Below are 24,874 nucleotides of genomic sequence, written 5' to 3'. Positions count from 1 at the left end.
AGAGCTCAGGTCACACGTGGCCAGAAAGACACAGGCAAGGGCTACAGAAAGGGGAAAATTGGGGAAAAAAATCCCAAATATCTGGGGGGAGCATCCAGCCTGACCTCAGTACCAGGGAAAATTATGGAGCCGTTCATCTTGAGTGCACTCAACAGGCACGTGCAGGCCAACCAGGGGATCAGGCTCAGCCAGCATGGCTTCATGAAAGGCAGGTCCTGCTTGACCAACCTGATCTCCTTCTATGACCAGGTGACCTGCCTAGTGGATGAGGGAAAGGCTGTAGATGTTATCTACCTGGACTTTAGTAAAGCCTTTGACACTGTCTCCCACAACATTCTCCTAGAGAAGCTGGCAGCTCATGGCTTAGGCAGGTGTACTCTTCACTGGGTAAAAAACTGGCTGGATGGCCAAGCCCAGAGAGTTGTGGTAAATGGAGTTAAATCCAGTTGGTGGCTGATCACAAGCGGTGTTCCCCAGAGCTCAGTTTTGGGGCCGGTCTTGTTTAATATCTTTATCAATGATCTGGATGAGGAGATTGAGTGCACCCTCAGTAAGTTTGCAGATGACACCAAATTGGGTGGGAGTGTTGATCTGCTCAAGGGTAGGAAGGCTCCACAGAGGGATCTGGACAGGCTGGATCAATGGGCTGAGGTCAACTGTATGAGGTTTAACAAGGCCAAGTGCTGGTTCCTGCACTTGGGTCACAACAACCCCATGCAACGCTACAGGCTTGGGGAAGAGTGGCTGGAAAGCTGTCCAGCAGAAAAGGACCTGGGGGTGCTGGTTGATGGCCAGCTGAACATGAGCCAGCAGTGTGCCCAGGTGGCCAAGAAAGCCAACAGCACCTTGGCTTGTATCAGGAATAGTGTGGCCAGCAGGAGTAGGGAAGTGATCGTGCCCCTGTGCTCAGCACTGGTGGAGCTGCACCTCGAATACTGTGTTCAGTTTTGGGCCCCTCACTACAAAAAGGACATTGAGTTGCTGGAGCATGTCCAGAGAAGGGCAAGGAAGCTGGTGAAGGGTCTGGAGAACAAGTCTTATGAGGAGTGGCTGAGGAAACTGGGATTGTTTAGTCTGGAAAAGTGGAGGCTGAGGGGAGGCCTTATCGCTCTCTACAACTACCTGAAAGGAGGTTGTAGTGAGGTGGGTGTCAGTCTCTTCTCCCAAGTAACAAGTGATAGGACGAGAGGAAATGGCCTCAAGTTGCGTCAGAAGAGGTTTAGATTGGATATTAGGAAAAATTTGTTTACTGAAAGGGTGGTTAAGCATTGGAACAGGCTGCCCAGAGAGGTGGTGGAGTCACCATCCCTGGAGGAGTTCAAAAAACATGTAGATGTGGCACTTTCGGGACATGGTTTAGTAGGCATGGAGGTGTTCAGCTGATGGTTGGACTAGATGATCTTAGAGGTCTTTTCCAACCTTAATGATTCTATGATTCAGTGGAAAAGGGGGTGGGATGTGAGGGTCAAAGTATTGAACCGGGGAGGCTCATAGAGGTATTGCTGGGGGGTGCTGGGGGATGCTGCCCAGGGATGCAGAGCAGAACCAGGCTCCACCAAACTGGAGGACATCCTTGCCAGCCTCCTCCTGAGTACCTGCAACCATGGAGGAGGAGGATCCCTAGGGGTGCCCCAGCTTAGAAAGGGAAGGCCTAAATGAAGCGGGCAGGTACGAAATGCAGCCAAAACCTGAGCAGCAGCTCCTGAAGGAGCTGGAGGAGGAACTGGGGTCTGAAGGAGATGTGCCAGGTCTCCTCCTGGCTGCAGAAAGGAAGCAAGATGGAGGATCTCCAGAACACCTCACTGCCCATCGCTCCTTGGGGGCTGTTTCCAACCTACATGCCCAGGGGTCCATGGGATTTGGCTTAGAGCAGACACCACTCAGCCATGGCTCCCATCCCATCCTTATGGCAAGGAGCTCCATTGCTTGCACTCAGGTGGGACATGAGGGCAGCCATCCCGCACCCTCCTGATGTGGCACTGAGGCAGCCAGGGAGGCTGGGGTGGGGCAGAAGTCCAACAAGGGATCAGCTGGGGGTCTGCTGGCCACCTTTTGGTCAACAGCCACCTGAATATGAGCCAGCAGTGTGCCCAGGTGGCCAAGAAGGCCAATGGCATCCTGGCTTGTATCAGAAATAGTGTGGCCAGCAGGAGTAGGGAAGTGATTGTCCCCCTGTACTCGGCACTGGTGAGGCCGCACCTCGAATACTGTGTTCAGTTTTGGGCCCCTCACTACAAGAAAGACATTGAGGTGCTGGAGCGCATCTAAAGAGCAATGAAGCTGGTGAAGTGTCTAGAGAACAAGTCTTACAAGGAGCAGCTGAGGGAACTGTTGTTGTTCAGTCTGGAGAAAAGGAGGCTGAGGGGAGACCTTATCGTTCTCTACAACTACCTGAAAGGAGGTTGTAGTGAGGTGGATGTCGGTCTCTTCTCCTAAGTAACAAGCGATAGGACAAGAGGAAATGACCTCAAGTTGTGCCAGGGGAGGTTTAGATTGGATATTAGGAAAAATTTCTTCACTGAAAGGGCTGTCAAGCACTGGGACAGGCTCCCCAGAGAAGTGGTTGAGTCACCATCCCGTGGCATTTAGGGACGTGGTTTAGTGGTGGACTTGGTAGTGTTAGGTTAACGGTTGGACTTGATGATCTTAAGGGTCTTTTCCAACCTAAATGATTCTATGATTCTGTATAGCCAGGCTGGGTAGCCCTTGGGCTGGCCCAACACAGCCCTTCTCATGTTCCTACAGCATGAAATGACCAATGTTGTTATTTTAAGGAGAAAAGAGTTTAAAAAAAGCTAACTTCAACAAAGAGGGACTGCTTGTGTCTCCAAGAAGAGCTGAGCAGGACACCTGAGACTTGTATTAAAAGCCTTGGCAGCCGGTTATCCTTTGCAGAGGCAAGAGGGGAAGCTTCAGAGGAGGCAAATACAGCTGCAGAGAAGTTCTTCAGCATCCCACTGGTCAAAAAAGAAGGCTATGAGGAAAGGAAAAAAACAAAGGACATGAGCAGAATGACAAAAATCTGCAATTTTGCTAAAAAGCTAAGGTACAAAATGAGTTAAGACTAACAAGGGCTGCGAAAGGCTCTGCATTTGCTTAACTGCCTTAAAAAAAAAGAGGAAGGAAAAGGAAAAGTTTGGCCCATTGCTTCACCAAGAAAGAGTCATTAACTGACGAGGTGGAGAAAGCTGGGACGTTTGTAGTCCTGCTTTTGCATCCTCCCTTACGCCCAAGGTTAGTGGGGATCAAATCTGGGATAGTGTTTTTAATGAGGAACCAGGAAAGAAGCCATGAAATAGCCTTGGAGCAGTTACACAAGGGAGCAAGAGGTGAAGAAACACAGCCAGAGCTGCTTAAGGAGCTAGCTGAGACAATCTCTCAAGATCTCGGGGTCTTTTGCAAGTGCAGACAGGAAGGGTGGGGGCAGTGTCTTTGTCCATTGGCTATTTTTAAAAAGGTGAAGTGACTATGCCCAGAGCTGAGCCTCCGAATTTCAGTTCTCAGAAAGATGCTATCACAAGCAGTTAAGCAAGTGTGTGAAGATAAAGTGATAATAAATGCAATGCCCTCCTTGCCCCAAAAGCGTACATGCGTACAGATGGAGGTCCTTGTTGTCCCCGTGTGTGCTCAAGGCAGGTGGGCAAGACGTCCGTGATGGGTTTCCATGCCAGGTGCATGGAGGGTGCCCTCGCTGCCCTGCAAGCTCTGCTCGCCGCACAGAGGAAGCCTGAGTCAGGCAGGGAAACAGAAGTAAAAGTGCTGCTTCTCCCAGTTTGGTGTTTTGATTTTTTTTAAGCGCAGAATCATAGCAGCAGGCACCTGGGAGAGTGCAGAGGAGCCACTCAGCCTCTGGAGAAGAGGGGTACCAGGGGGTGCAGCCGGGAGGTCTCTGCAGCTCCCCAGGAGCTGCTGCCTGATGTGGTCCCTAAGCTTCATGCTCACCATGATGGTGCTTTTGGGCGCTGGTGGACAAGTCCTCAGTGCCGCAGTCACTGCCAGCCTGGTTCCTACATGGTCCTCAGCTGAACCTCCCGCAGAAAGGGCTCAGCAGAACACAAGGTCTTGAGCAAAGCTGCAGCCATGCTGCAGCACACAGGAGAGGCTTGGCCTCCACCACACTCCCTGCCCCGTGGAAGAGCAGCAGGAATCCACATCGGAAAGAACAGGTATGTGACCCGGGTCACAGTGAGAAAACCCAGAAAGAGCAAAGGGAAAAAGAAAAAACAAGCCAAGGAGCAGAAGAGGAGGAACAGAAAAGGATGGGGATGGGTGGCAGTGGGGAGGGCTGTAGTATACTTCGATGGCGTGAAAGAGAGAAGGAGAGAGGCCAGCAAAGAGAAGAGAGAAAGCAGAAGAGAATTAGAGAAAGAAGAACAGAAAGAAAGAGGTGGAAGGAAGTGGAGCAGAGAAAGAGAAGGACAGGAGAGACCAGAAGAGTCAGAAGAAGGGGAACACCTGGGGGAGGAAAACAGCTCAGGATGAGGAAAAAGAGCAGTTAATTTGTTGGGTCATTAATTATATTTCTGCTGGCAAGTTCACTGGACTTTAACATCTTTGAAGCTCTCGGAGATGTCCGGGCCAGGCACAAGGAGAGGTTTATTTCCTGCCCTGCAGAGGGCAAACATCCCTCCTCGTCTTGCAGAGCATCTCGTTCTCATCCAGCAGACCCAATTTCTTGAGCAAGGAAGGTTACTAGCAGGCGTCGCATTTATTTAAGAGCAAAATAGTGCATGTAAAGCAAGCTGCAAAGATGCAGAGAAAAGCTTCCTTGTCTTTGCACCAATGGGCCTCTGAAGGCCACCAATGCAGCCATGCTTTTCCCAGCTGCTCTAATTCAAGGGGAGGAAGGCAGGTATGCATGCAGAGCCAGTGCTGAACTCCACAGTTCTTCATGCCTCCCCAAGTCAAAGCCATGCAAAGGGGCATCCCAGGGCACAAGTATGGAGGCAGAGGTAGATGCATTGGGGTGTTTCTCCATTAACGGCTCCATAAAGCATCTCCTGAACAGGCTCCAGGGTAAAAAGGGACATTCAAAGGAAGCTAAGAGAGGCAGGAGGAGAAGGGTGAAAAATTCTGCTGATCTCATTTGTCAAGAGGAACAAGAGGAATGGATGGTCAGCTCTGTGACGCAGTGCTTGGCCTGGCACTTGGCCTGCAGCACAAAGGGCTGCGCGCAGCCCCCTGGAAAACTAGGGCAATTTACTCTTTCAGTTTTATTGCTGGGGAGGATTGGAGGAGCCTCCCTGATTATTTCAATCCCCCCTTTTTGTAAATTAGACTATTTCTAGGTCCCCAAGACAATGCTCACCAGGACCGGTTCCAGTGGTACTGGGAGGAGAAGCTGACAGTGAAGGGCTTTGCTGGGGTCTGCAGAGCTGGCAGGATCACGACCAGGCAATCCTGAGCAGGCGCAGCTGCTGGAGGGAGGCAGTGGAGCAGAAAAGCTGGCAAAAAAAGCTTTGGACATGGCTGGAAACAGCCTATCCAGAGCAAACTGGGTAGGAGAGGCACATCCACCCCCCCTGTACCAAGGCCTCTCCCGGTCCCCTGTAACTCCTCCCACTTATGACCCAGTTGCACTTGGGACCCGCATTCATCATGTTGGATGGCTTTCTGTGCTTCTGCAGCTGGAAAAAACCCCACGTCTGTCTTCTTTGTGCTGCACAAGTGGAAACAGGAAGAGGTGAGGTGAGGGAATTCCTATGGTGACAGTCCTGGACCGAATCCCATGCTCTTGGCCCCTCTTGTCTAGATGTCGCAGCCCCAAATCCTGTCCTGATGTGGGTGGGATCCCCCAGGCTGCCCCAGCCCCTGGCTTGGGGGATGAACAATGGGGAGGGTGAGGCTGCCAATGAGCCACTGAGGGAAGATGGATGTGACTTACAGGCACCAAGAAGGGGATTAGCAGATGCTCGTCTTTGCAGTGCCCATCCCTTGCATCCCTGTTTGCTTGCAGTGCCGTAAAACACTCCCTGAGGCAGTGGTGCAGAGGGGACACTTTCAGAAGGTGATGGATTATTCAATCCCCCAAAAGAAATAAAACCACATCAACTATGCTTCAAAACCATCACACAAAGAGTAAAAGATCTCACAAGAAAAAGTGCATGGCAGGACATAGGAGCAAGTCCACAACTAGAACGATGGAAAAGAAACAATGGCCAGATCCAGTAAGGTCTCAGGGGTCTGGCCTAAGGCAGCAGGCGCTCAGAGGCCCCGTTCCAGCGCACACATGGCTGCACAGCTCACTCTGCCACAGAGCAGTGTGATTTTTAGTCCTTTCTGCTCTCAGCAGCCTTGTTTGAGATGCGAGCATGCAGGTCAGTCCTGCACTCCCCATGGGCCGTACCTGGAGCTGTGTGTCCAACCCGGGTCACTTGGAGAGAGGGTGGCTTCAGCTGCCTGGAGCAAGGAGTTCAGAGGAACATGGGAACAGGTCAGCTACTGGGAGAAAAATCAGAGAAGCTTCACTGAAAATGGCTGAAGCTACAGTGACTTAACTCTGCTGCAGGGCATGTTTAAAGTGTCTGCTGGAGACTCCTGTAGAATTGCCTTGTCACAGAACTGGCTCAACAGCACATCAGGACCTGAACCACATCTGATGAGTTCAGTTAATCCTCCTTCAGTTTGTCCTTTTAGCCCTGTTCCCACCATCCCAGCTGCAAGGAAGGGAGGTGCTGATCTCTTCTCCCTGGGATCCAGTGATAGGACGCACAGGAATGGTTCAAAGCTGCACCAGGGGAGGTTTAGACTGGACTTTAGGAAGCATTTATTTACCGAGAGGGTGGTCAAACCCTGGAACAGGTTTCCTGGAGAGGTGGATCGATGCCCCAAGCCTGTCAGTGTTAAAGAGGCACTTGGACAATGCCTTTAATAACATGCTTTAACTTTTGGTCAGCCTGAGTTGGTCAGGCAGTTGGACCAGATGATCACTGTAGGTCCCTTCCAACTGAAATATTCTATTCTATTCTAGGCACAGCCTCAGCTTGCTCATCTCCTAGGGACAAGTGCAACCCTCCCAGGTGCAGGGTGGATGGCCAGACATAAGGACTGGGGGTAGAAGGAGGAGGAGAGGGCAGGCAGGATGGCTGGAGGCTGTAGCAGACAAGGGAAGGGGGCTAAAAGGATAAATACTCCTCACAAGCAGTCCATTAGGAGCATATTCCCACCCAGCTGATGCTCCACTGCCAAAACTGTCACCCTTTGAGGGCCTCTCACGGCAAGAGTGAGTAACACTATTTAAAGAGAATGAGATTATACAGCCTTAACCATCATTAACTGAACTCAGCAGTATTTGAAAGTGTTTCCAGCTTGTTTAAATGCCAGTTCAGTGAATCACTGTAAAACAAAAGCTTCTGCTGCTGCCTCCTCCCTCTCTTCTCTTATTTACTCCTGAAAGGAAAGCAGAGTTCAGGTTAAGGGCTGCCTTTATTAGGGACTTTTCACATGGAGACATGCATAGATCTGATCTTCCGCTACCAGTTAGGCTTAAAAAAAGGCAATAAAACCCCAAAAGGTCATAGATGTGCAGAGGCTTTTATCCATTTCCTTAGATCACAAGATGGGAGTGCTAACAGGTTTGTTGGACAGGAGGTTTATCACAAGATTTGTGTCTCCTTGGGAGTTGTTCTCGCTGATGACAGAAGCAGGGACTCTGTATCAGATCAGAGGAGGAGCTCGAGGAAGGGGTCTGGGAAAGCCGTGCTCTCGCTGGAGGGCAGCCGTCCCTCTACATACAAGATCTTGGAGGTCTCTGTTGCCGCCAGTCCCTCATATTCCCCTCTGGCTCCCAGGTAAGTACCGAGTACTACACAGCTCACACCACAGCACCTGCCCCTTGATCCACACAGGGTGCTTTGGACACCTCAAGGACTCCCTCCCTTCTCTCCCTGCAAGCTGCCTTGGTCAACCAGGAGAAAGCCTCTTTCTGAAATCTAGACTGAATAAAAAAAGTAAATCTAGGCAGCTTGATTCTGTCCTTTCCAGTGGGCATCACATATTTGAGTCATGTTTTCAGTGGAACAATTTATGGAGGACTCCAAGATGCAACCCAACATTTAAATGGTTCCAGAAATCACCGAGAGGCTGAGTAAAAGGAGCGACACGCTTAGAATGGCACTAATACCAGTCTTAAACGCTTTACTATTGGTCACTTTATTTCAAGAACAGAACAGCCTTTCATCCCAGCTCTCTCCGTGAGTTTACTGTGTAACTCGGGTAGCACAACAACAAGCAGTCACATCCTGTAGAGCAAGAGCTCTAAACAAAGCAATCCCCATTGATGCACTGGCTTTGGGTTTTCCTCCTCTCCCTCCCTAGGTGAGAAGCAACCCTGGCACAGAACATGAACAGCTCCCTCATCCCGCATCTGCGCAGATGCTTCACTAGCAGTAATTACGCAAATAAACAAAGAGTAGTCAGTATCTCGTGGAGTGGGACCAGATGGTGACCACAGATCATCTAGAAATTAAGTTATTGCTATGTTCTTACTTATTGGACACTGCAGGTAACTCACTTGGTAACCACCAAGAGAGGCAACAGTCTCAGATTGCCCTTGTGTTATCAGTTCATAATGGACAGAAAGGTGTGGGAGGACAAGACAGATCTTGTTTAATTTGCTCCCTGCCTTAAGGGCAGAATTTTTCTCAGTGGGACTGAATCTTTGTCATTTTGATGAAAATAGGTCAGGGATATCATCAGCAGGCTCCCAAAACACTTGGAAATTCATCATGCCTGCTAGTTCCACTACCACAGAGTTCATGTACGCTGCTAAGAGTACATACTGCTAAGTGTACTCACTGCTCCTGACTTGCAACAGGAGCTGCTGAGCCACCTTCACGTGATAAGGAACTGCAGGTTCAAATTTCAGAGACAGCAGGAGCCCAATGTCACCTTGAGAGCTCAGCCAGAGCTGCTGATTCATCAGGGAAAATCAGGGCAAATTAGAGCTGTACGACATGGGCATGGGGAAGTACAGGTCCTGCCACAAGCACGTGAGGTCAACCTGACACTTGATTCTACTTCCCTCTGCTGGTGGGACATGCTGTGATGGCCAGCATCCCAGTATCAAGTCAAGCCAGCTAAAACAAGGCATAACATCAAGTCTAATACACAAGACCACTTGTCACCAAAGATTATCAGGTAGCCCAAGGCTGATTACAAGTGATGAGCTCACAGCAGTGTCAGTGCCCACAGTGTCCCTCCCCACAAGGAGCACTGGCTGGCAAGCATGAGTTTGAGAGGCTGAGGAGGACTGCAGGAAGAACCTCATACTGATGGAAAAGCAGAGGAGTCCTTCGCAGGATATCCAGAGATGTCTTTGTTAGGCATCATGCAGCTGGTTCTCTTTCAGGAGAATCTTCTCCCCGGGCTTGAAGGCAGGCATCCCCAGGTAAGGGCAGCTAGCACACCGGAACGCATCCCCCAGGTAGCACTGGCAAGAGAAAGAAAAGCACCTTCTGTAATCAGGGGCAACTTTCAGTTCTCTCCCCCTGCGACACATGTTTTCCAGCTTAAGAGATTACATGCTCCTCAGCATGTATCAGCACAGAAACCGCTTCCCTTCTACCCCCTCTCAACACATGTCTGGTTAGCGTGGTTAGTAGAGGTGTGCAGGGCACTGTGCTCACATGGAAGAAATGAGTTTCCACCTCAGCCAGTGTGCTTGGGCATGGCTGCATGCTGGGCTTGGGTAGCCCCCTAACCACAACCAGGTCCCCCTGTGCTTCCACACAAGGTGATCTTCCCCGAGCAGATCACTAGTTAGCACATAAGCAGGGAGGTAAGGGTTTGCTGTTCACTCTGACTCCTACAGGGGCGGCAGATACTCCTACTTGCGCTGGAACAGACAGCACGCACTGGTATGGAGCATGTCGGCACAGGGCAACAGGCTGAAGCTCTGCAGAAGCTGCACAAGCACTGTTTGGAAGCAGTAAGTCAGCTTAGGGAGCATTCACGAGACAACACAGTTCTTAGACACAAATAATGTATTGCAAACCACAGTATAGAAACAAAAATAGCTATTTACATTTCCACAGGCAGATTTGGGCTGTGAGCTCTTCTCCTGTTCCAGCTCTTCAGCCAGACCACATGTGCTGTAGAAAAATAAAGAAGTCACCTGCATCTTTCTGCTTAAAGGTTGTGAGTCACCAACACTTGTTCCAGCCCTACTCACACACAACAGCCCTCGCTCTGTCACACAACACAGCTGACTCTAGGACTCTCACACTCTTCACTTTTTTCTTCAACACCATGGTTTGTGTAACAAGTGTTGAAACACACTCCTCAAGTTTAAACTGAGTGGGAAATGATGCTACATCACTTGCTATGTGTGCTATTTCTCCTTGAAATCTGAGAAACCAGGGTTTTAGTCAAGGCTGGACAAACTGTAGCCACCTTCAAAAAGACTGTTGATTGTATCAGTGTGGTAATTTGTAGCAGTTTTGGTGTGCCTAGTCAATTCTCATTGTATTTGGATTTACAGTCAAATAGTTAAGATAAGAAAGGACACGAACCAAGAGAACTATGCTCTGAAAAACAGCAAAGTGTCTACAATCTTTTTAAAATCCATCCAACTCTAAGGGTTTAAAGTTACAGTTAAAAGGTTCACCGACATGCTAATCCCAGTACTGACCAGTTCTTGCAGGCTTTCTTTTTGCCCATTTCTTTGCAGGATGGAGCTCTGAGGGATGACGGATCTGGCTTTCTCAAATCCTCTGAATCCAACAGCTCATCAGAGTCCAAAAGATCCTGAAAACATGCCATGGAAAATAAGATGCAGGAAACTGATTTGTCAGCAGGGAATGACATTGCTGTGTTATGTTCAAAGAAATGGTGCTATCTGTAGCACTAGCATTAAAGTGCTGCAGCTGGGCCCTCTAATCCATGTCTCCTCTCCGCCCTCACCACACCTCTGGGCTCTCAAGACCTCACATAGCAGATGAGATATTTTGCCCTGGGGATACTTTTCTACCTCTTAAGTTGTAAAGCTTCCCAAGAGGCATGACTGAAACTATTTAGAATAGGAAAGAAGAGGAGAGAGAAGGAACAACAGCAAAGCCTCACAAACAAGACCAGATACCATCTCTTCATCATTCATATCATTGGCAGAGAGTGTCCACAGCTTGGCAGTGGCTGGGTCCACAGAGGGTTTTCCTGGAGCCAGAACAAAGGAAGAAATAGTAGTTACTCCAGCCTTTGCCCCATCTACTCCCAACAAACAGAGTTCAAACAGCTTTGGAAAGCCCCACTTCACAGGTTTTTACTGTAGTACTCCCTGCCTCGGAGCTGTTGCTCTATTCGAAGGGATGCTTGTCACCCAAGAGGCAGGGAATCCAGACATTTAGCACACACCACTCCTTACCCGAAGGACCGGGTTTCTTGGCAAAGGAAAGTTTGAGCTGACTTGAAGATCCCACTTCGAAACTGGGCTTCCTGCCTTCTATCTGAACAATGAGAAGGTCATTGCCTTGGTAACCCAAATGCTCTCGGACCGACTGGGCCTCCTCTGGGGTCAATGCTTCCTTTTGCAGCTGCAATGTAAGATACTAGGTTAACCTCATGCAAAGCCCCTTATTTCAGCACCCAGTCCAGCTTTCCAGTGAACACAGACAATCAGTATTTTCAATCCTACAGAAAAACACTACCTTTGCAGTAACTACAGTTTGTGGCAGGCAGTGTCCATGCACATTTACAGTAAACCAGAGCAGCTAAAAACCTTGTCACCCAGCAAGTCCCCAGGAATCGCCATCTACATTTCAATGTAACTGCACGAGAGAGTTTCTGGAAGCGGTTAGTACATACATACCTCCTTCACTTCCACCAACCCAGAGAGAGTCAGAGCTGTCGGGAGTTTCGCTGCTGTCTTGATTGTGCTGTTCTTTCCTGGAAGACACAAAAGCAGGAAGTAGGAGGAGGGAAGAGCAAGAAGAGAGGTCACTGAGAAACCTGGAAGAGCAAGAGCTTTAGAAGGAAATACTCAAGCCAAAACTCTGCTTTAAAATTAGGCCCTTTCTAGTTGACAGCAGGAACAAACCAGAAAGAGTATAAGCAGCTTGTTCATTAAAATAACAGCCTGGGGTCACAAAACTGTTCCAGATCTTTTCTATATATGCCAAAACCTTCCTCAACCCAATTTACACCCACCAAAAAAAGGGAAAAAAAACCACCCCAAAACCCAAACAACAAAATCCCCCAAAACATTTTCACATATTAAAGTGAACAACTCATGAAGTTTTCAAAACATGGACTCCTAAATGAAAATTACATTCAGAAACATAACATTCAAGAGCCTTGTTCTCGTAGGCAAAAGCTATTACAATCACTGTTTAATCAAAAACTCATTACAGGCTTCTTCACTTGGGCACAGGATTGTGCTAAACAGAATCCACTCACCCTCTCTCACTAGTCCCACTTGAACTTTATTCCAAGTCCACCGAATTCCAGCCTGTCAGATGTGACTTTGGAAAAAAAAAAACAACCCTCATCTACTCCGGACCTTACATGTTCTTTCTTCTGTCCCAGAACTGTTACCCCCTGCACCACAGAGCCACTGCCAGCTTCAAAGCATTGGCAAATCTTCTGAACGTGAAGAAGGCATTTCTGCTGTCACTTACATCACCATTTTCAGCACTGTAGATTGTGCCAAGAGAAACACCATCAGCACAGATACTTCTGTTCTTACCAGGTGGTGTATTATTTCCCAATTCCATCCTGAACCAGCTCCCTATGCCAGCAAGGTTTGAATGTAGGTCAAGTATAAGACAGAGAATAATCTTGTGTTCACCTCCTTGTGTGTTCTGCCAGCTGTACCATGGCAGGTGCTCTGGCTTTACTCTTAAAACTTAGCCCAAACACTTCTACCTTTTCTGGATAACTGTTTCTCAGCTGGCTTCTGGGACAGCTTCTCTTGGCATTTGTCACCTGTTTTTAAAATCACTTCAGAAGCTCCTCAGAAACACAACATCTGCAACTATTTAACATTACATGCCCTAGGAGAAGACCAGTGTCCACTGAGCTTTTCAACGTAGTTTAGGAACAAGCCTATCCAGCACTTTTGATAGGAGAGTGATTGCAAACATCTCTGATGGCTACCAGCTGAAACACAGGAGAAAAACCTTGCAATTGAGGTTACTGTGTCAAGAGAAAGAAAATCTCTGAATGTCAGTCAGGGTTCCTGTCCTTTCCATTTCAGCCTAATCCTCACAAGAATTGCTACGTTGCCATGAAAGCAAGGCTGATGCAGATTCTCTCACCTGATTCTGTAACCACTGGTTCTTTCAGGAGGACACGGCCCCCTGGCTTAAGTATCCGAGCTATTTCTGCCAGTACCTCCGCACTGTGCTGTGCTGTACTGCCTGGTACCACACCAGAGAGAATTACATCAAAACTGGACTCCCTGTGAGCCGCTGAAAAGAAAGAGGAAGATGGTACAATTGTAGACATATATACACACAGCTTTGCTTAATACATCAGTTCCACCTCCCTCCTCATCTCTCATGCTTGTGTACAACAGCAGTAACTGATTAAAGACACCAGTCATAGGAAACATGACCAGAGTATATAACTTTCTTTGCTCTACTACCAGTGGTAAGAGTTAGCAGTAGGTGCTATTGTTGTTCTGAATGCCGACTTATAAACCAAGGAAGATGTCAGCTCACACAACAGAAGCACCCTCTCCCTTTAAACAAAACAGTGAAAAATTAAGCTCATTCTTACAGTGAGACAGTTGGTTAATGTTTTCCACAGAGACACGATTACCAGCTCCCACCAGCGCCTGAATTCTATCCACCAAATCCTTCAGAGCTTCAACCGGTGAGGAGCTGTCCCAGACGATGGCCACACGCTGGCCTGGCGCGACTCCATACTCCCCCATTTCGGCAGCAGCAGCAAACCTGACAGCAGCAGAGAGAGGAACGGGTTGGGGAGGGGGGAGACAGAGAAGAAGGGTAAGTGCCTAGCACAGCATGAACCTCTGTGGACTGTGACTTAATCACAGAGCATCATCTTGTTTTAATAAACAGGGATTATTTTCTGGAAACAGGCAGTACAGAGTTCCCACAAGCTAGGCGTTGACATGAAATTAAGAAATAGCTACACTTAAGGGTATAATTCAGTTTCTCGCCAGCTCAGAAACTAGTTTTGCAGGGAGGCTGCAAGCCATGCTTAAGAAAAAATAAAAGAAAACAAAACAAACTTACCTGCTTTCCCTAAAGATTTGAATAAAGACATACACAGGATTTCTGGATTTCCAGACTAATGACAACTATTTGACATTAAACACTGCCTTGTCTCTCCTACTAAGGACATGAACTAGCGGAGTTTGCTTCCACAGTACATGGAAGGGGAAAAAAAAAAAAAAAGGTAACTTTCAGCATTCCCAGCATTCCAGATTGAGGCTCTTTCAACTCTTGTCATTGGTGGCGCTGGGTGAGCAATTACACAGAGGGAGAAATGGAACAGAATGTGCAGTGATGTGACAGTTTTGAGAAACCTGTCTGCACTAATATTTTATAAAAGATTGCATTCCTGACAGAGTCCGAAGAAAATCTGCACTACAGAATAATAGTATCACATTATCATCTGTACTCATAGCAGCACCAGCTACTGAAACAAATTACCTAGCCTCTTTCACTCTACTCATCTAACGGAAACCTATTTTCTTTCTAATTTAACATGACCACAGAGAACAGAGAGCACTGGTGACTCAGCACACTAGCTGCTCAGTGTATCTTCAATTAGCTACAAGCCACACACTTGCTTCGGGAGAGCTTGTTGTAAGCAGGGTCTTTACCAGAAATCATTACATTATGCATCCTGGATAATGCCTTATTGCCACCATGTTGTCATGAAAACATAGCTTACGGATATGCTGTACCAAATTTAACTCAGTGGCCTGCAGTCAGGTGTGGAGTGGATTTTGACCTGCTGTTCCTCTGGCTCTATGTGCCCTGGACCTCTCTCTCCTGGAAACTGCAAACAAGTTCAGAACAGGACAACTCAGCACCTTGTCTGAGCTACTCTGGTAGGACTTAGTGCTAACGCAGCCCACAATGCCAACCAGGTAAGGAGTGGAAGATCTTGGATGTACACTACAGGTTATAGCACCTCACAGTTGGCCTTGAATGCATATGCAATGCAAGCTAAGCAACTACAACAGATAGCAACAGTAGTAAACACATTTATTAACCCCATTAAAAAGTCACCTTTCCCAGGAAGAAGGCTGAAAACCTCAAAAGATACATAAGCTGTTAGGCTAATGTGGAAAAAAAATAAAGCCAAAGTCACATCTTCCTCTCAGAATAGCAGGCTGTGACCTTTCAAGATCAGTCAGAGCCCAAACTACATCAACAGCAACAGCAGCCTGCATCAATCCCTTGAGATGCAACTTAAAAAAAGTAGGAAGCTACTGTAGTCCTCAAAAACATGACATTACATCTGCCTTCAGTCAATGTAAAGGCTAGGAATTACCATCAAAGCATACACAGTCAAGTTCTTGATGGGATGATGGGAGGAATATTTTCCTCCCTCTATATTTTCCAGTAGGAGGTGGAATTTATTTAAAATTAAAGTTTTGGCGTACCAGCCATCTTCCTTTTAAATACCTTCAGCTCTAGACTACAATGACCTGGCTTGCTCAACCACCCGAGCGCTTGGCTGGCCAGGGCTCGGTGAAGACAGCGAGCAGGCACTCTCCTCTATCACACCAAGGAGGATTCCCACCGGTTGGGATCAGGCTGCTTTGTGCCGTGCCAGGGAGGAGGCCCAAGGGCTGGGTCCAGGAGTAGACACCGGGCTGGGGGCAGGGACCTTATCTTAATTTCACACACATTTAACAGTCTTTGAGGAACAGGACTGCGCAAAACAGGGCAAGAAAAGTGCTTTAAACAATACTGGAGGTTTCCAGCTTCAATAGATTAAAAAGCTACCGCATATAGCACGTCAAAACTTTAAACTAGAGCCCCCTGAGCGCTCCGTACCTTGCGATGCACAGCAGGCAGCTTTCAGCGGCCCAGGACGCAATCCAAGGCTGCAGGCAACAACTACACTGGCCCTACAGCAGATTAGTATTTTAAATACATCCCCTCATATAGAAAGGGCAGAATAAACCTCTAAATCGCAGAGCCAAGAACGGTTTACAGGGACGAGGAACAAGATACGTGAAGGAATTTCACACAGCAATTCCCACCCCCCGCCTCAGACGATGCCTCGAGAGAGCCTTTTTAAAGAAAAAAAAACAGAGTATCAGCCAACGCGGGAGGTGCTCCTCACCCTCTGCCTGCCCGCCCGCCTGCCCCCCCACCACTGAAGAGAGACACCTCAGCCTCGGGCCTGCTCACCTCCGGATGCGCCCACCTTGGCTCACTTCTCGTCGTCTCCGTCTGACGCCGTCACCGCCGCGTCCCGCCCCCGAGGCGTCATCGCGCTCTGCCCGCTTCTAAGATGGCGGCGGCAGCGGCGGGCAGCCTACGGCGGGCGGGTTGGCGGCTGTGGTGGGGCCGCGCGGGTGAGGGGGCGGGGGACGCAGCTGGGGGGGGGCGTGCCCGTGCCCGTGCCCGTGCCCGTGCGCGCGGTGGGCGGGGCGGGGCAGGGGAAGGTGAGGTGAAGGGCAGAGGCGGGCTGCCGCTAGGGGGCGGCACGGGGCTGCGGGGCCGCTCCAGACCCAGGCTCCGGCCCCGGCTCCGGCCCCGGCCCCGGCCCCGGCCCCGGCCCCGAAGCCGGGTCGAGGCCTGCCTGACGGCGGTGGCTGCGGGCTCCGGGCAGGCTGGGAGGCTGGAGGGGCGCAGCCTGGCCCACGAGGGTCTCTTTATGGAGCGCAGTGCCTGGGTGAAGGAGGCTGTGCAGGACCTGGTGTGAGGAGACTCCGTCAGCAGGCCTGGTGCCCGGCCAGCCCCTCACACCTCCCTGGCCCTGAAACTGCCCCATGCGGCATGCGAGGGAACCAGAGGGGGACTGGGTTTGGGGGGGATGCGTTTGGTGGTGTCTTTTTTTAAAGTGTGGGCCATGCAACCCTAGCTTATTAAAAAAAAGTTAAACTGCAGTTAATTTAAAAATTCTCACAGAGTAGCTGTAATTGAAAGGTGTGTTGCCTGTCAGTCATCTGAGAAATATACATCGTGGTCAGCATGTTGTATCTGTTAAGACTGCTTGCTCTCAGGTGTATTACTTGCCTCTTGCCCCAGGCTCAGGGGTCAGTGCCTCCCTCTAACTCCTCTCCTTCCATCAGGGACTGAAAAGGAGAGAGGGCATGCAACAGGGGACTGAGCGCACGTTTGTGTACCTGGTTTCCAGTGCAAGACTGGGAAACTCCTTTCTATTTGCAGTACGTGCCATCTGCGCAGTTCTTTTCCTCACAAAACATTTTCACTTTATTTTCATCAAGTAAATGTGAGCTTGGCTGAGAGGGGCACTTTGGGGAGTGTAAAAAAAGACTGTCTCTACAAATTTCTATTCTTTTCAGCTGTGTTTACCACAACTCTCTGCTTCACCTTAATTTTCTGTGCTTCCTCTTGTTGCAAGGAGACATCTGACTCTCTTGGTTTCCCTTTTAGTGGTCAGGTGCCAGCTCTCCCCACCACAGCGTCCTCTCCAGGCCTCGGCCGTGCTGAGGAGAGTCTCCAATGAGCAGAAGAAGGAGCCGTTGGCATCTTCCTCTCAGCAACAGTTCAGTTCACATCCAACCGATCACCAGCCTGAACAGGAACCTCAGGGCCCTCGCCCCAGGTAACTCACTAGCTACTTCTAGTGCTGTCCTGCTGACAGCGGGATCAGAAGGCTTTGCTTTCCTGAAACTCTCATCTGAAACTTGGAGACAATGAGATCTAGAGTTAGTGGAGCCTCAAACTGCAGCAGCTGGAGAGCTGTTTTGCTGTGACAGTGCAAATTTCACTGTCTGCCATGGAGACAGGATGGGACTTGCTTTCAAGACCACCTCTGTGGTCTGCAAAGTGCAAGCCTTCGCTTCTGGATTTTTGTGTAAATCTACACAAAATATGGACAATATGTTGTCCATATGCCTATAACTAGAAAGCTCCCATTGGAAAAGCTTATAGTTCAGCTTTTTTTTAAAGGAGGGGGAATCTGAGGCTGATTGGCCTCCAGGTAGGCACCTAGATTGAGCCCTCCCATATTTTTCTTTTCTTCTCTCATGGCAAAGGTTCGTTAAGAATCCTTTTTCTGGAAAGGGAAGGATTTTACAGGAGGAGGTGAGATTTAAACTAAGTAAGCAGATCTCAAAGCGTGCCTGCATGCAGTGGTGGCAGCGAGTGAGTGGCAGAGTCCAGGTTGCTGATGTTTGATGGTGGCATTCCCCTCACTCTAACAATACCTTCTCATAGTTACACTGGCCAGGGCGGCCAGGAGTCTGAGGACTATGAGAGCGAGGAGCAGCTGCAGCTTCGAATCCTCACAGCAGCGCTGGAGTTTGTGCCTGAACATGGCTGGACTGTAGAAGCCATTGCAGAGGGAGCCAAGGTATGTGGGGAGAGAAGCAAAGAACCAGTTGAAAACTGGATGGAGCTGAAGTCCAAAGACAGCCAGGCCTGCATGCTTCCCCGCATACTCTTGGGTGATGCACCCTAGTCAGTAAATGGTACCAGGCAGGAATGCGTCCCAGCTACTCCAGGATAACCCTGTCAGAGTTAAACTAAGGCACAATGTAGAGTAGTGATCCTAAAGAAGGAAAAGCATGTACAGAAAGAGCTTTTTAATGCAGCGTTGCTTTGTTTAAATTCATATAACTTTGTTCACAAAATAAATACAACGTATTTTCTAGCTGGATCCTGCTTAGCAGTGTATGACCCAGTCTGTGCTTCTTCCTTCTTCCCTACAGACCCTGGGTCTCTCTGTTGCTGCCGCAGGGATGTTTCACAGTGATGGCAGTGAACTGATCCTGCACTTTGTGTCTCAGTGCAACACCAAGCTGTCTGAGCTGCTGGAGCAGGAACAAAAGTTAGTGCAGCTGGGCGAAGCAGAGTGAGTATTGGGTATGAAAAGACATCTTCCTTGGCAGGCTTTGGGGACTGGATAGACAGAGAGGCCACCTGGGACACAGATACTCTAAGGAAAAAAAGTAATTTACCCAAATAAAACCACCTTCCCAGATACAGAGTTGGACCAGAGGCATGAAGGATACATAATACTTTGCATATTTATTGCTGAGGCAGGCAAGAGATCGACCTTTCAAGTTCAGAATTGAGTTTAACTGGATGTTCTTCATATTTATATTTTGTTTTCCTCACCCAGGAAGAAGCCTACAGATCAATTCCTGAGAGATGCTGTGGAAGCCAGACTGAGGATGCTGATTCCATATATTGAGAAATGGCCCCAGGTATAAAATGAATATCAAGATTGTCTCTTTTTTTGTGTGTATTTTAAACAGTCTGTGGCCTTCAACATAGTCTCTCTGCCAGAGTAGTTCAAGGTTGTAAGTGAAACCCTTGCTGGTTTCAAATGATTCATACCCTTCAACAGGAGAGCACCCTTGGAAGAAGGCAGTTAAAGGTGTCCTTAGAACAACTATTTCTTGCAGTTCCGGAAAGGCAAACCTCTCCATCATTCACTCCACCCATCTGGGATCCCCAGGGGATAACCTGTGTCTCTGCTCAGTCCTATTTGCAGTGTCACTGCAAGTCAGGCTCCTTGCAGCATTGTTCTGGTTGCACCGGTATCATCTGATGCCTGGAAATGCAGAACTACCGCTTTGTTGCAAGAAACTGCCTGCCTAGTGTGCGAATGACAAACCCTTGGCAACCTGAGGATAGATCTGTGAACTGAGAGGGCTCTGTGCTTCAAAATTCAGATTTAAGTCTCAAACCTTTCTTCCCAGGGTGAGAAGGGAATTGAATTATGGCCTCAGTAACAAGCAGAGTTCCCAACCTTGGGCTGCAAAGACTGCTGCAAAGTCAGCCTCTGTTGTCCAGAATCACTGCTGGCCTCTGGGCAGCTGAATCCAGTGCTCCTTGCAGAGAGAGAAGACAGGATTCATGTTTTTGTTCCAGATTAGCATAACTTGTGAAGGATGTGGGTGGTTTGTGACTCTTCTGGCATTGTGTTATTACGTTCAAAGGCTGCAGGGTCCCAGTAGGGCCATTATGGCTGGCTGTTCTGCCCTTGGTAGCTGCTTTGAGTTCAAAGTCAAATTCAAAGAAATGAGAGATTTGACTCCCTGCCCATAGGGGCACAGCACAAGTGTGAGTCAGCTCAGCCTGTGCTGTGTTTCCGTGCCTGGAGAGGCAGCTAGGGAGAGACAACACACTGGTGTTTGAGCTGAGCGGGGAGCTTTGGGCTCCAGTACAGGCTGAGGCCTGAGTGCGGCTGCCACACTGTACATTCCCCGCAAATCCTGCCGCTTGGAAAGACTGATGCTAGCTGAAAAGATCTGGGAGGACTTGTCACTGGGAGCTGGAGGCAAGTCAACAGCAACAGGGAAAAGGTAACAGAGCAGAGCATTGTTGGTCTGCTTTAATGCTATGTCCTTCTCTCTTCAACTCTCCCATTTATCTGTGTATTTCCTTCGCAGGCTCTGAGCATCCTGTTGCTCCCGCATAACATCCCTTCCAGCCTCAACCTCCTCACCAGCATGATCGATGATATATGGCACTATGCTGGAGACCAGTCCACAGATGTAAGTCTTTGTGCTTTGCAGACTGGCTCGTTCTACCCCTTGGCACTTCAGCAAAATGATGGGTTGAAGTAGGTGTCAGGCCACATCTCTCTTGAAGTGATCCATTTGTTGAATGAGGAAAACATTTTGAGAAGCACCCAAGGGTCCTTATAAACTATAGTCTAGTTTCCAAAGAGACTTAGGAGCCAATGGGACTAAATACAAATTAGTGCCAACGGGATTAGTGCAAATTAAAAGGACCTACTTTCCTAGACTTTTTTAAGTGCTCTTTTTTTTTTGAAAACACAGACAAAATTGTTGAGATTTTGAGACTAAGTAGTTGATCCAGTATTCAGTGAGTGAGCAGCATCTGTGTTGAAGCAGCTGTCTCTTCCACCAGCAGCAGCATTTACAGATTTGACTTGAAAACCTTTAAAGAACCTACCTAAAAATACCAGTAGCTTATTAAAGCTTTCATCTTCCTGGCAGGAAATAAAATAAAATTATAACCTTAATTAAAGCTATTAATAAATTACTTTCATTCATATAGATGTAGGGAGAGATGAGAAAAGCTAAATGAACCATTTTAACAAACTACTTTAATAAGCTTCTTTTATCTGAGTATAAAAGAGAAGCTACTGCAGTGAAAAATAAATAAGATTACAGAAAAATTAAAGGAATAATTCAGAATAGAACTGAAAGACTGTAGTTGCATCAGAAACTGCAAGTCCCTTACGGGTTATGAAAGTCAAATCAACATGTTGGATTCAATGTCTGCACTAAAGTATCCTCACTGACACAGAGTAGGAGAGGTTCTGAAGTTTGTCTTTTGTTTGCACCTTCTGATCAGTTACAAGAGTTTTCTCGGGAAGCTGTGATGCTGAGCTCCCTCCCTCTTTCCCAGTAAAGGGGTTTAAGGTCACTCACAGTGGAGCCCTCCTCACAATGCCAGGAGCTAGGTAGAGTATGCCCATGCCTCAGAGACCCTTCAGGTGGTTTTTTTTGGAGCAGGAGGAGAATCAACATAAACAGTTTGGTCTCAGGCACCTGAGAGATCCAGCTGCAAGTGTCAACATCCCTCATGTTTCTCCCCTCCTCAAAGTTTGCAGACAGTAAAGCTTTTGAGCCAAAATCAAGGCCAGTGTTTTCATTTCTCTGTTGCTTTGTAATTATGAATGGAACAACCAGTATTTTTTCCAGGTACCCAAATAGTTTAATCACTGTAATAGCAGCAAATGAAGACTCATTTTTTAAAATGTTTATATGTTTCATCTGCCAGTGGTGCAAGTGCAACTGGAAAAACTGAAGAGTTTGAGTTATTTGTGCATCTTTGTATAGTGTAAGCTATTGTAACTCATCCTACAGCATTGCTGCCAGCAGTGTACTGATGCATTTAGTGATTCAGCAGGCAGTACTGGTATTTCAATTATAGGATTTGGGAAAGGTGTATCTCTGTGTGCTGTCTTGCACAGTTCTGTCCTCTGTTAGTTCCCTTTCTTCGTGCTCGTATCTGGTGCGAACTGCAGCTCAAGTTCAGTACTAAATGTAGCCGTTTCTCATCTAATCAGATCTAGAATCGGAGCTTTGCATTGCCCGCCAGCAGTCTGTAAAGCTAAGATGAACTCTTGCACCATGCATGCAGGCTAGCTGGGCAAGAGATAATTCCTTGCTGTCTGCTGCAGGTGCCTGCTTGCAACCAGAAGGTGAGGATTTTGTTCAGCAGTTTTAGACACCGTACTTGTGACCTCTGTCTGGTGCCACAGGAGCAGCTGTGCTGTCAGATGTCAGTGTTGGCTAGTGGCCCACTGCATCACAGAGACAAGTTACACACTTTAAGTGGGGAAGGAATGTGCTGTCGGCATATGATTTTCCTTTGCTGTTCTCCAGTCTGCTTTCGTGAGCTGCATTCTCGATCTGCATTCAGGCCACATCTTTCTCTCTCTCATTTCATGCCCTTGCAGTTTAACTGGTACACTCGTCGAGCTGTGCTCACTGGCATCTACAACACCACTGAACTGGTGATGATGCAGGATTCATCCCCTGACTTCGAGGACACTTGGCGATTCCTGGAAAACAGAGTAGCTGATGCCATGAACATGGGCAATACAGCTAATCAGGTAACCTTACAGGCAAGGTATACATGCAGCATCCTCCTTCTCCCCAAATATATATACAGATAGACCTGGCTTTTCGGTCATGCAGACCACACGGCTGCTGAGAGACCACCTTGTACTGGTGGGTGATTGCATAAATACTGTTAGTTCAACATCAATAAATGCTTATCTATGCTCTAGTAAAATGGCATGTAGGCACCCTCTTTGTCAGACTGGCCTGATGGTTAGGAGACATATATTCCCAGGAAATCTCTTCTGTGTTTCTTATCTCTGGCTATCATTCATCTGTAGTGCTTGGCTTCTGTCAGCACCTTTCTGTAGCAAATACATGTTTGTTGTGCATTACGTCTCTGTGTTTGGGTGGCCACAAGTGTAACTGCAGAAGAAAGCAAAAGGTCGTGTTCTCCGTGTGTCTCCTAGGTACAGTCCACTGGAGAAGCAGTTGTCCAGGGCCTGATGGGAGCTGCAGTTACTGTAAGTAATGCTGAAACCAGCAGGGCTGTAAGGGCAGAATTGTTTCTGTTCCTTTCCATGCAGAATGCCAGCATGTTTTTCCTCCCAAATCTAGAGGACAACATGAAAAAGAATTGTCTTTCATAACTTAACTATATGTAAGGATGATTTTCTGGGAAGTTTGGGGTTAGTTCACTGTTTTGTGGTGAAAGAACTTGTAATAGAGCATAAAAAATTAAGTCTGAAGCTGCAGAGTGAGCTTTAGGGATGAGAGACAGGCGATTGGAATAAATACAACTGTTCTGTGTCGCTTGTCACAAGATCTCTTCCTCTGCCAGTCCCTGCACTGGAGATCTTGACGGAAGGTCCATGCCCCCGTGGACACACAGGAGGTGGCACCTGTCCCTGAGCCACAGCAGGGTGACTTCCTCAAGCTGTTTCAGTTGACTGCAGTATCCTTCCAAGAATTCATTCACTTCTTGGTAGCATCCTGGACTGCTTTGTGTCCATGCAGGGGGAGCTGCACTTCCTCTGGGATAGGAAACAATCCTTTGTGTACACAGGAATTATTTTTGAAGGGTTTCAGGGCTTCCCTGTGATTCTATTTTTGGACAACTCCCATTGCACTTAGCAGCAAAGTGATTTCCTTGTTATCAGAAATACATTTTCCTTGCACTTACCAGTACAAGACAAACAGGCTGGAACATAAATTAGAAATCATTTTTACTGTATGAAGCAGTTCTCAAGAATTTCTCCTACCTCCTTCCCCCTGCAGTTATGGTGGAATAATTTTGTATCTTTACCATTTCTCAGCCTCTCTCTGCTTTCACACCTGCATATGCCAAGAGGATCCTCCACTAGAGAAATCCCCGTGCTCTGTTTGTGCTCTTGTATGTCAACATGATGCTCTCCCGCAGACTGTATACCTGCAGTTTGGGTCTGAGATGTCTCCTATTACTGGATGTTTAGTCTGTCCATGCAGCAGATCCACTGCGCATATGAACAGGAGGAACTAGGCTGCTTCTGAAGGGGGGTGGGTTGCAGCCAGCTGGTTTTAGGGCAAAATCATCCCAGTACATTAACTATTAGGAGCAACCAGTCCAGACCTCCCACATCTAAGGGTGCTGTACAGGTGTGTTGAGCTCTCCAGGTCTCTGCAAAACAGACAAGCAAGCTGAATGCCTCAAAGGCTTAAATTCAGTTGGGGTCTGTGCAGCCGCAGAAATAAACCCAAGCTGAAACCTACTGACCTAGAGAGCAGGTTCAGGTCAGAGGGACGCCTGTAGCTGGATCTAGGGTGATCTTTCTCCACCCCTTTTGCCTTCACCTCGTCCTCTGACCACGAATGGTGCCTTTTACCCCCGCCTCTCAGCTCCCAAGCACACAGGCCTCCTCTCCACCCCTGCTCCCGTGGCCTCTTCTGGGGCAAGACTGGCTGCCCAGCGACGCTGAAACCTCCAGGGCTGGGCAAAGGCCTTTGTGTCTCGGGGACCGCGGCCTCTCCCCCCGGAGCAGCAGTACTTAACCCCTTTCTCCCTCTGCCCCACAGATAAGGAACCTGGCGGGGCTGAACCAGCGCCGATGAGGAGGGAGCCGCGGGCGCTGCCGACGGCGCAGTAGCGAGAACGGGCCGCGCCCGACCCTTCCCCGGCACCAATAAAACCGCACCGCAACCTAGCACGGACTCTTTTTGGGGGCGCACCGGCGG

The 24,874-nt window shown here is 48.3% G+C and overlaps 2 protein-coding genes across 4 annotated transcripts; one reads left to right on the top strand and one right to left on the bottom strand.

Moving 5' to 3' along the window:
* Nucleotides 1-8,136: 8,136 nt before the first annotated feature.
* Nucleotides 8,137-16,423, bottom strand: CIAPIN1 (cytokine induced apoptosis inhibitor 1). Of its 3 annotated transcripts, none has more exons than XM_075510267.1 (9): nt 16,351-16,423; nt 13,714-13,889; nt 13,251-13,403; nt 11,804-11,880; nt 11,360-11,528; nt 11,078-11,151; nt 10,631-10,746; nt 10,025-10,091; nt 8,137-9,430 (listed from the first exon to the last, which is right to left on the bottom strand). In XM_075510267.1, exons 2-9 carry the CDS (start codon nt 13,868-13,870, stop codon nt 9,320-9,322), a joined length of 924 nt encoding a protein of 307 aa, XP_075366382.1. In that variant the 5' UTR covers nt 13,871-13,889; nt 16,351-16,423; the 3' UTR covers nt 8,137-9,319. The 3 variants fall into 3 exon arrangements, with proteins under 3 accessions (XP_075366382.1, XP_075366383.1, XP_075366380.1); XM_075510268.1 differs by having other exon boundaries at nt 13,756-13,889; nt 16,335-16,400; XM_075510265.1 differs by having other exon boundaries at nt 16,335-16,395.
* Nucleotides 16,389-24,843, top strand: COQ9 (coenzyme Q9). The gene is made up of 9 exons (XM_075510264.1): nt 16,389-16,501; nt 17,547-17,718; nt 18,333-18,468; nt 18,827-18,969; nt 19,240-19,324; nt 20,516-20,620; nt 22,561-22,716; nt 23,134-23,187; nt 24,716-24,843. Exons 1-9 carry the CDS (start codon nt 16,438-16,440, stop codon nt 24,749-24,751), a joined length of 951 nt encoding a protein of 316 aa, XP_075366379.1. The 5' UTR covers nt 16,389-16,437; the 3' UTR covers nt 24,752-24,843.
* The last annotated feature ends 31 nt before the right edge of the window (nt 24,844-24,874 follow it).

This window comes from Mycteria americana, chromosome 8 (assembly GCF_035582795.1).
Source record: "Mycteria americana isolate JAX WOST 10 ecotype Jacksonville Zoo and Gardens chromosome 8, USCA_MyAme_1.0, whole genome shotgun sequence".
Classification (NCBI taxonomy): Eukaryota; Metazoa; Chordata; class Aves; order Ciconiiformes; family Ciconiidae; genus Mycteria; species Mycteria americana.
The sequence above is the reverse complement of the archived record's forward strand: the minus strand, read 5'-3'. Positions and strand labels throughout refer to the sequence as shown.

What these genes read in the sequence shown, in the direction of transcription:
- CIAPIN1 (XM_075510267.1), bottom strand. Translation starts at nt 13,870, where the DNA reads ATGGGGGAGTATGGAGTCGCGCCAGGCCAGCGTGTGGCCATCGTCTGG. An exon ending in ACCAGTGGTTACAGAATCAG is followed by an intron (nt 11,881 to 13,250) that starts GTGAGAGAATCT and finishes TGTGTCTTCCAG; the next exon opens with GAAAGAACAGCACAATCAAG. An exon ending in GGTTGGTGGAAGTGAAGGAG is followed by an intron (nt 11,529 to 11,803) that starts GTATGTATGTAC and finishes CTTACATTGCAG; the next exon opens with CTGCAAAAGGAAGCATTGAC.
- COQ9 (XM_075510264.1), top strand. Translation starts at nt 16,438, where the DNA reads ATGGCGGCGGCAGCGGCGGGCAGCCTACGGCGGGCGGGTTGGCGGCTG. An exon ending in GCTGTGGTGGGGCCGCGCGG is followed by an intron (nt 16,502 to 17,546) that starts GTGAGGGGGCGG and finishes TTTCCCTTTTAG; the next exon opens with TGGTCAGGTGCCAGCTCTCC. An exon ending in ATATTGAGAAATGGCCCCAG is followed by an intron (nt 19,325 to 20,515) that starts GTATAAAATGAA and finishes TTTCCTTCGCAG; the next exon opens with GCTCTGAGCATCCTGTTGCT.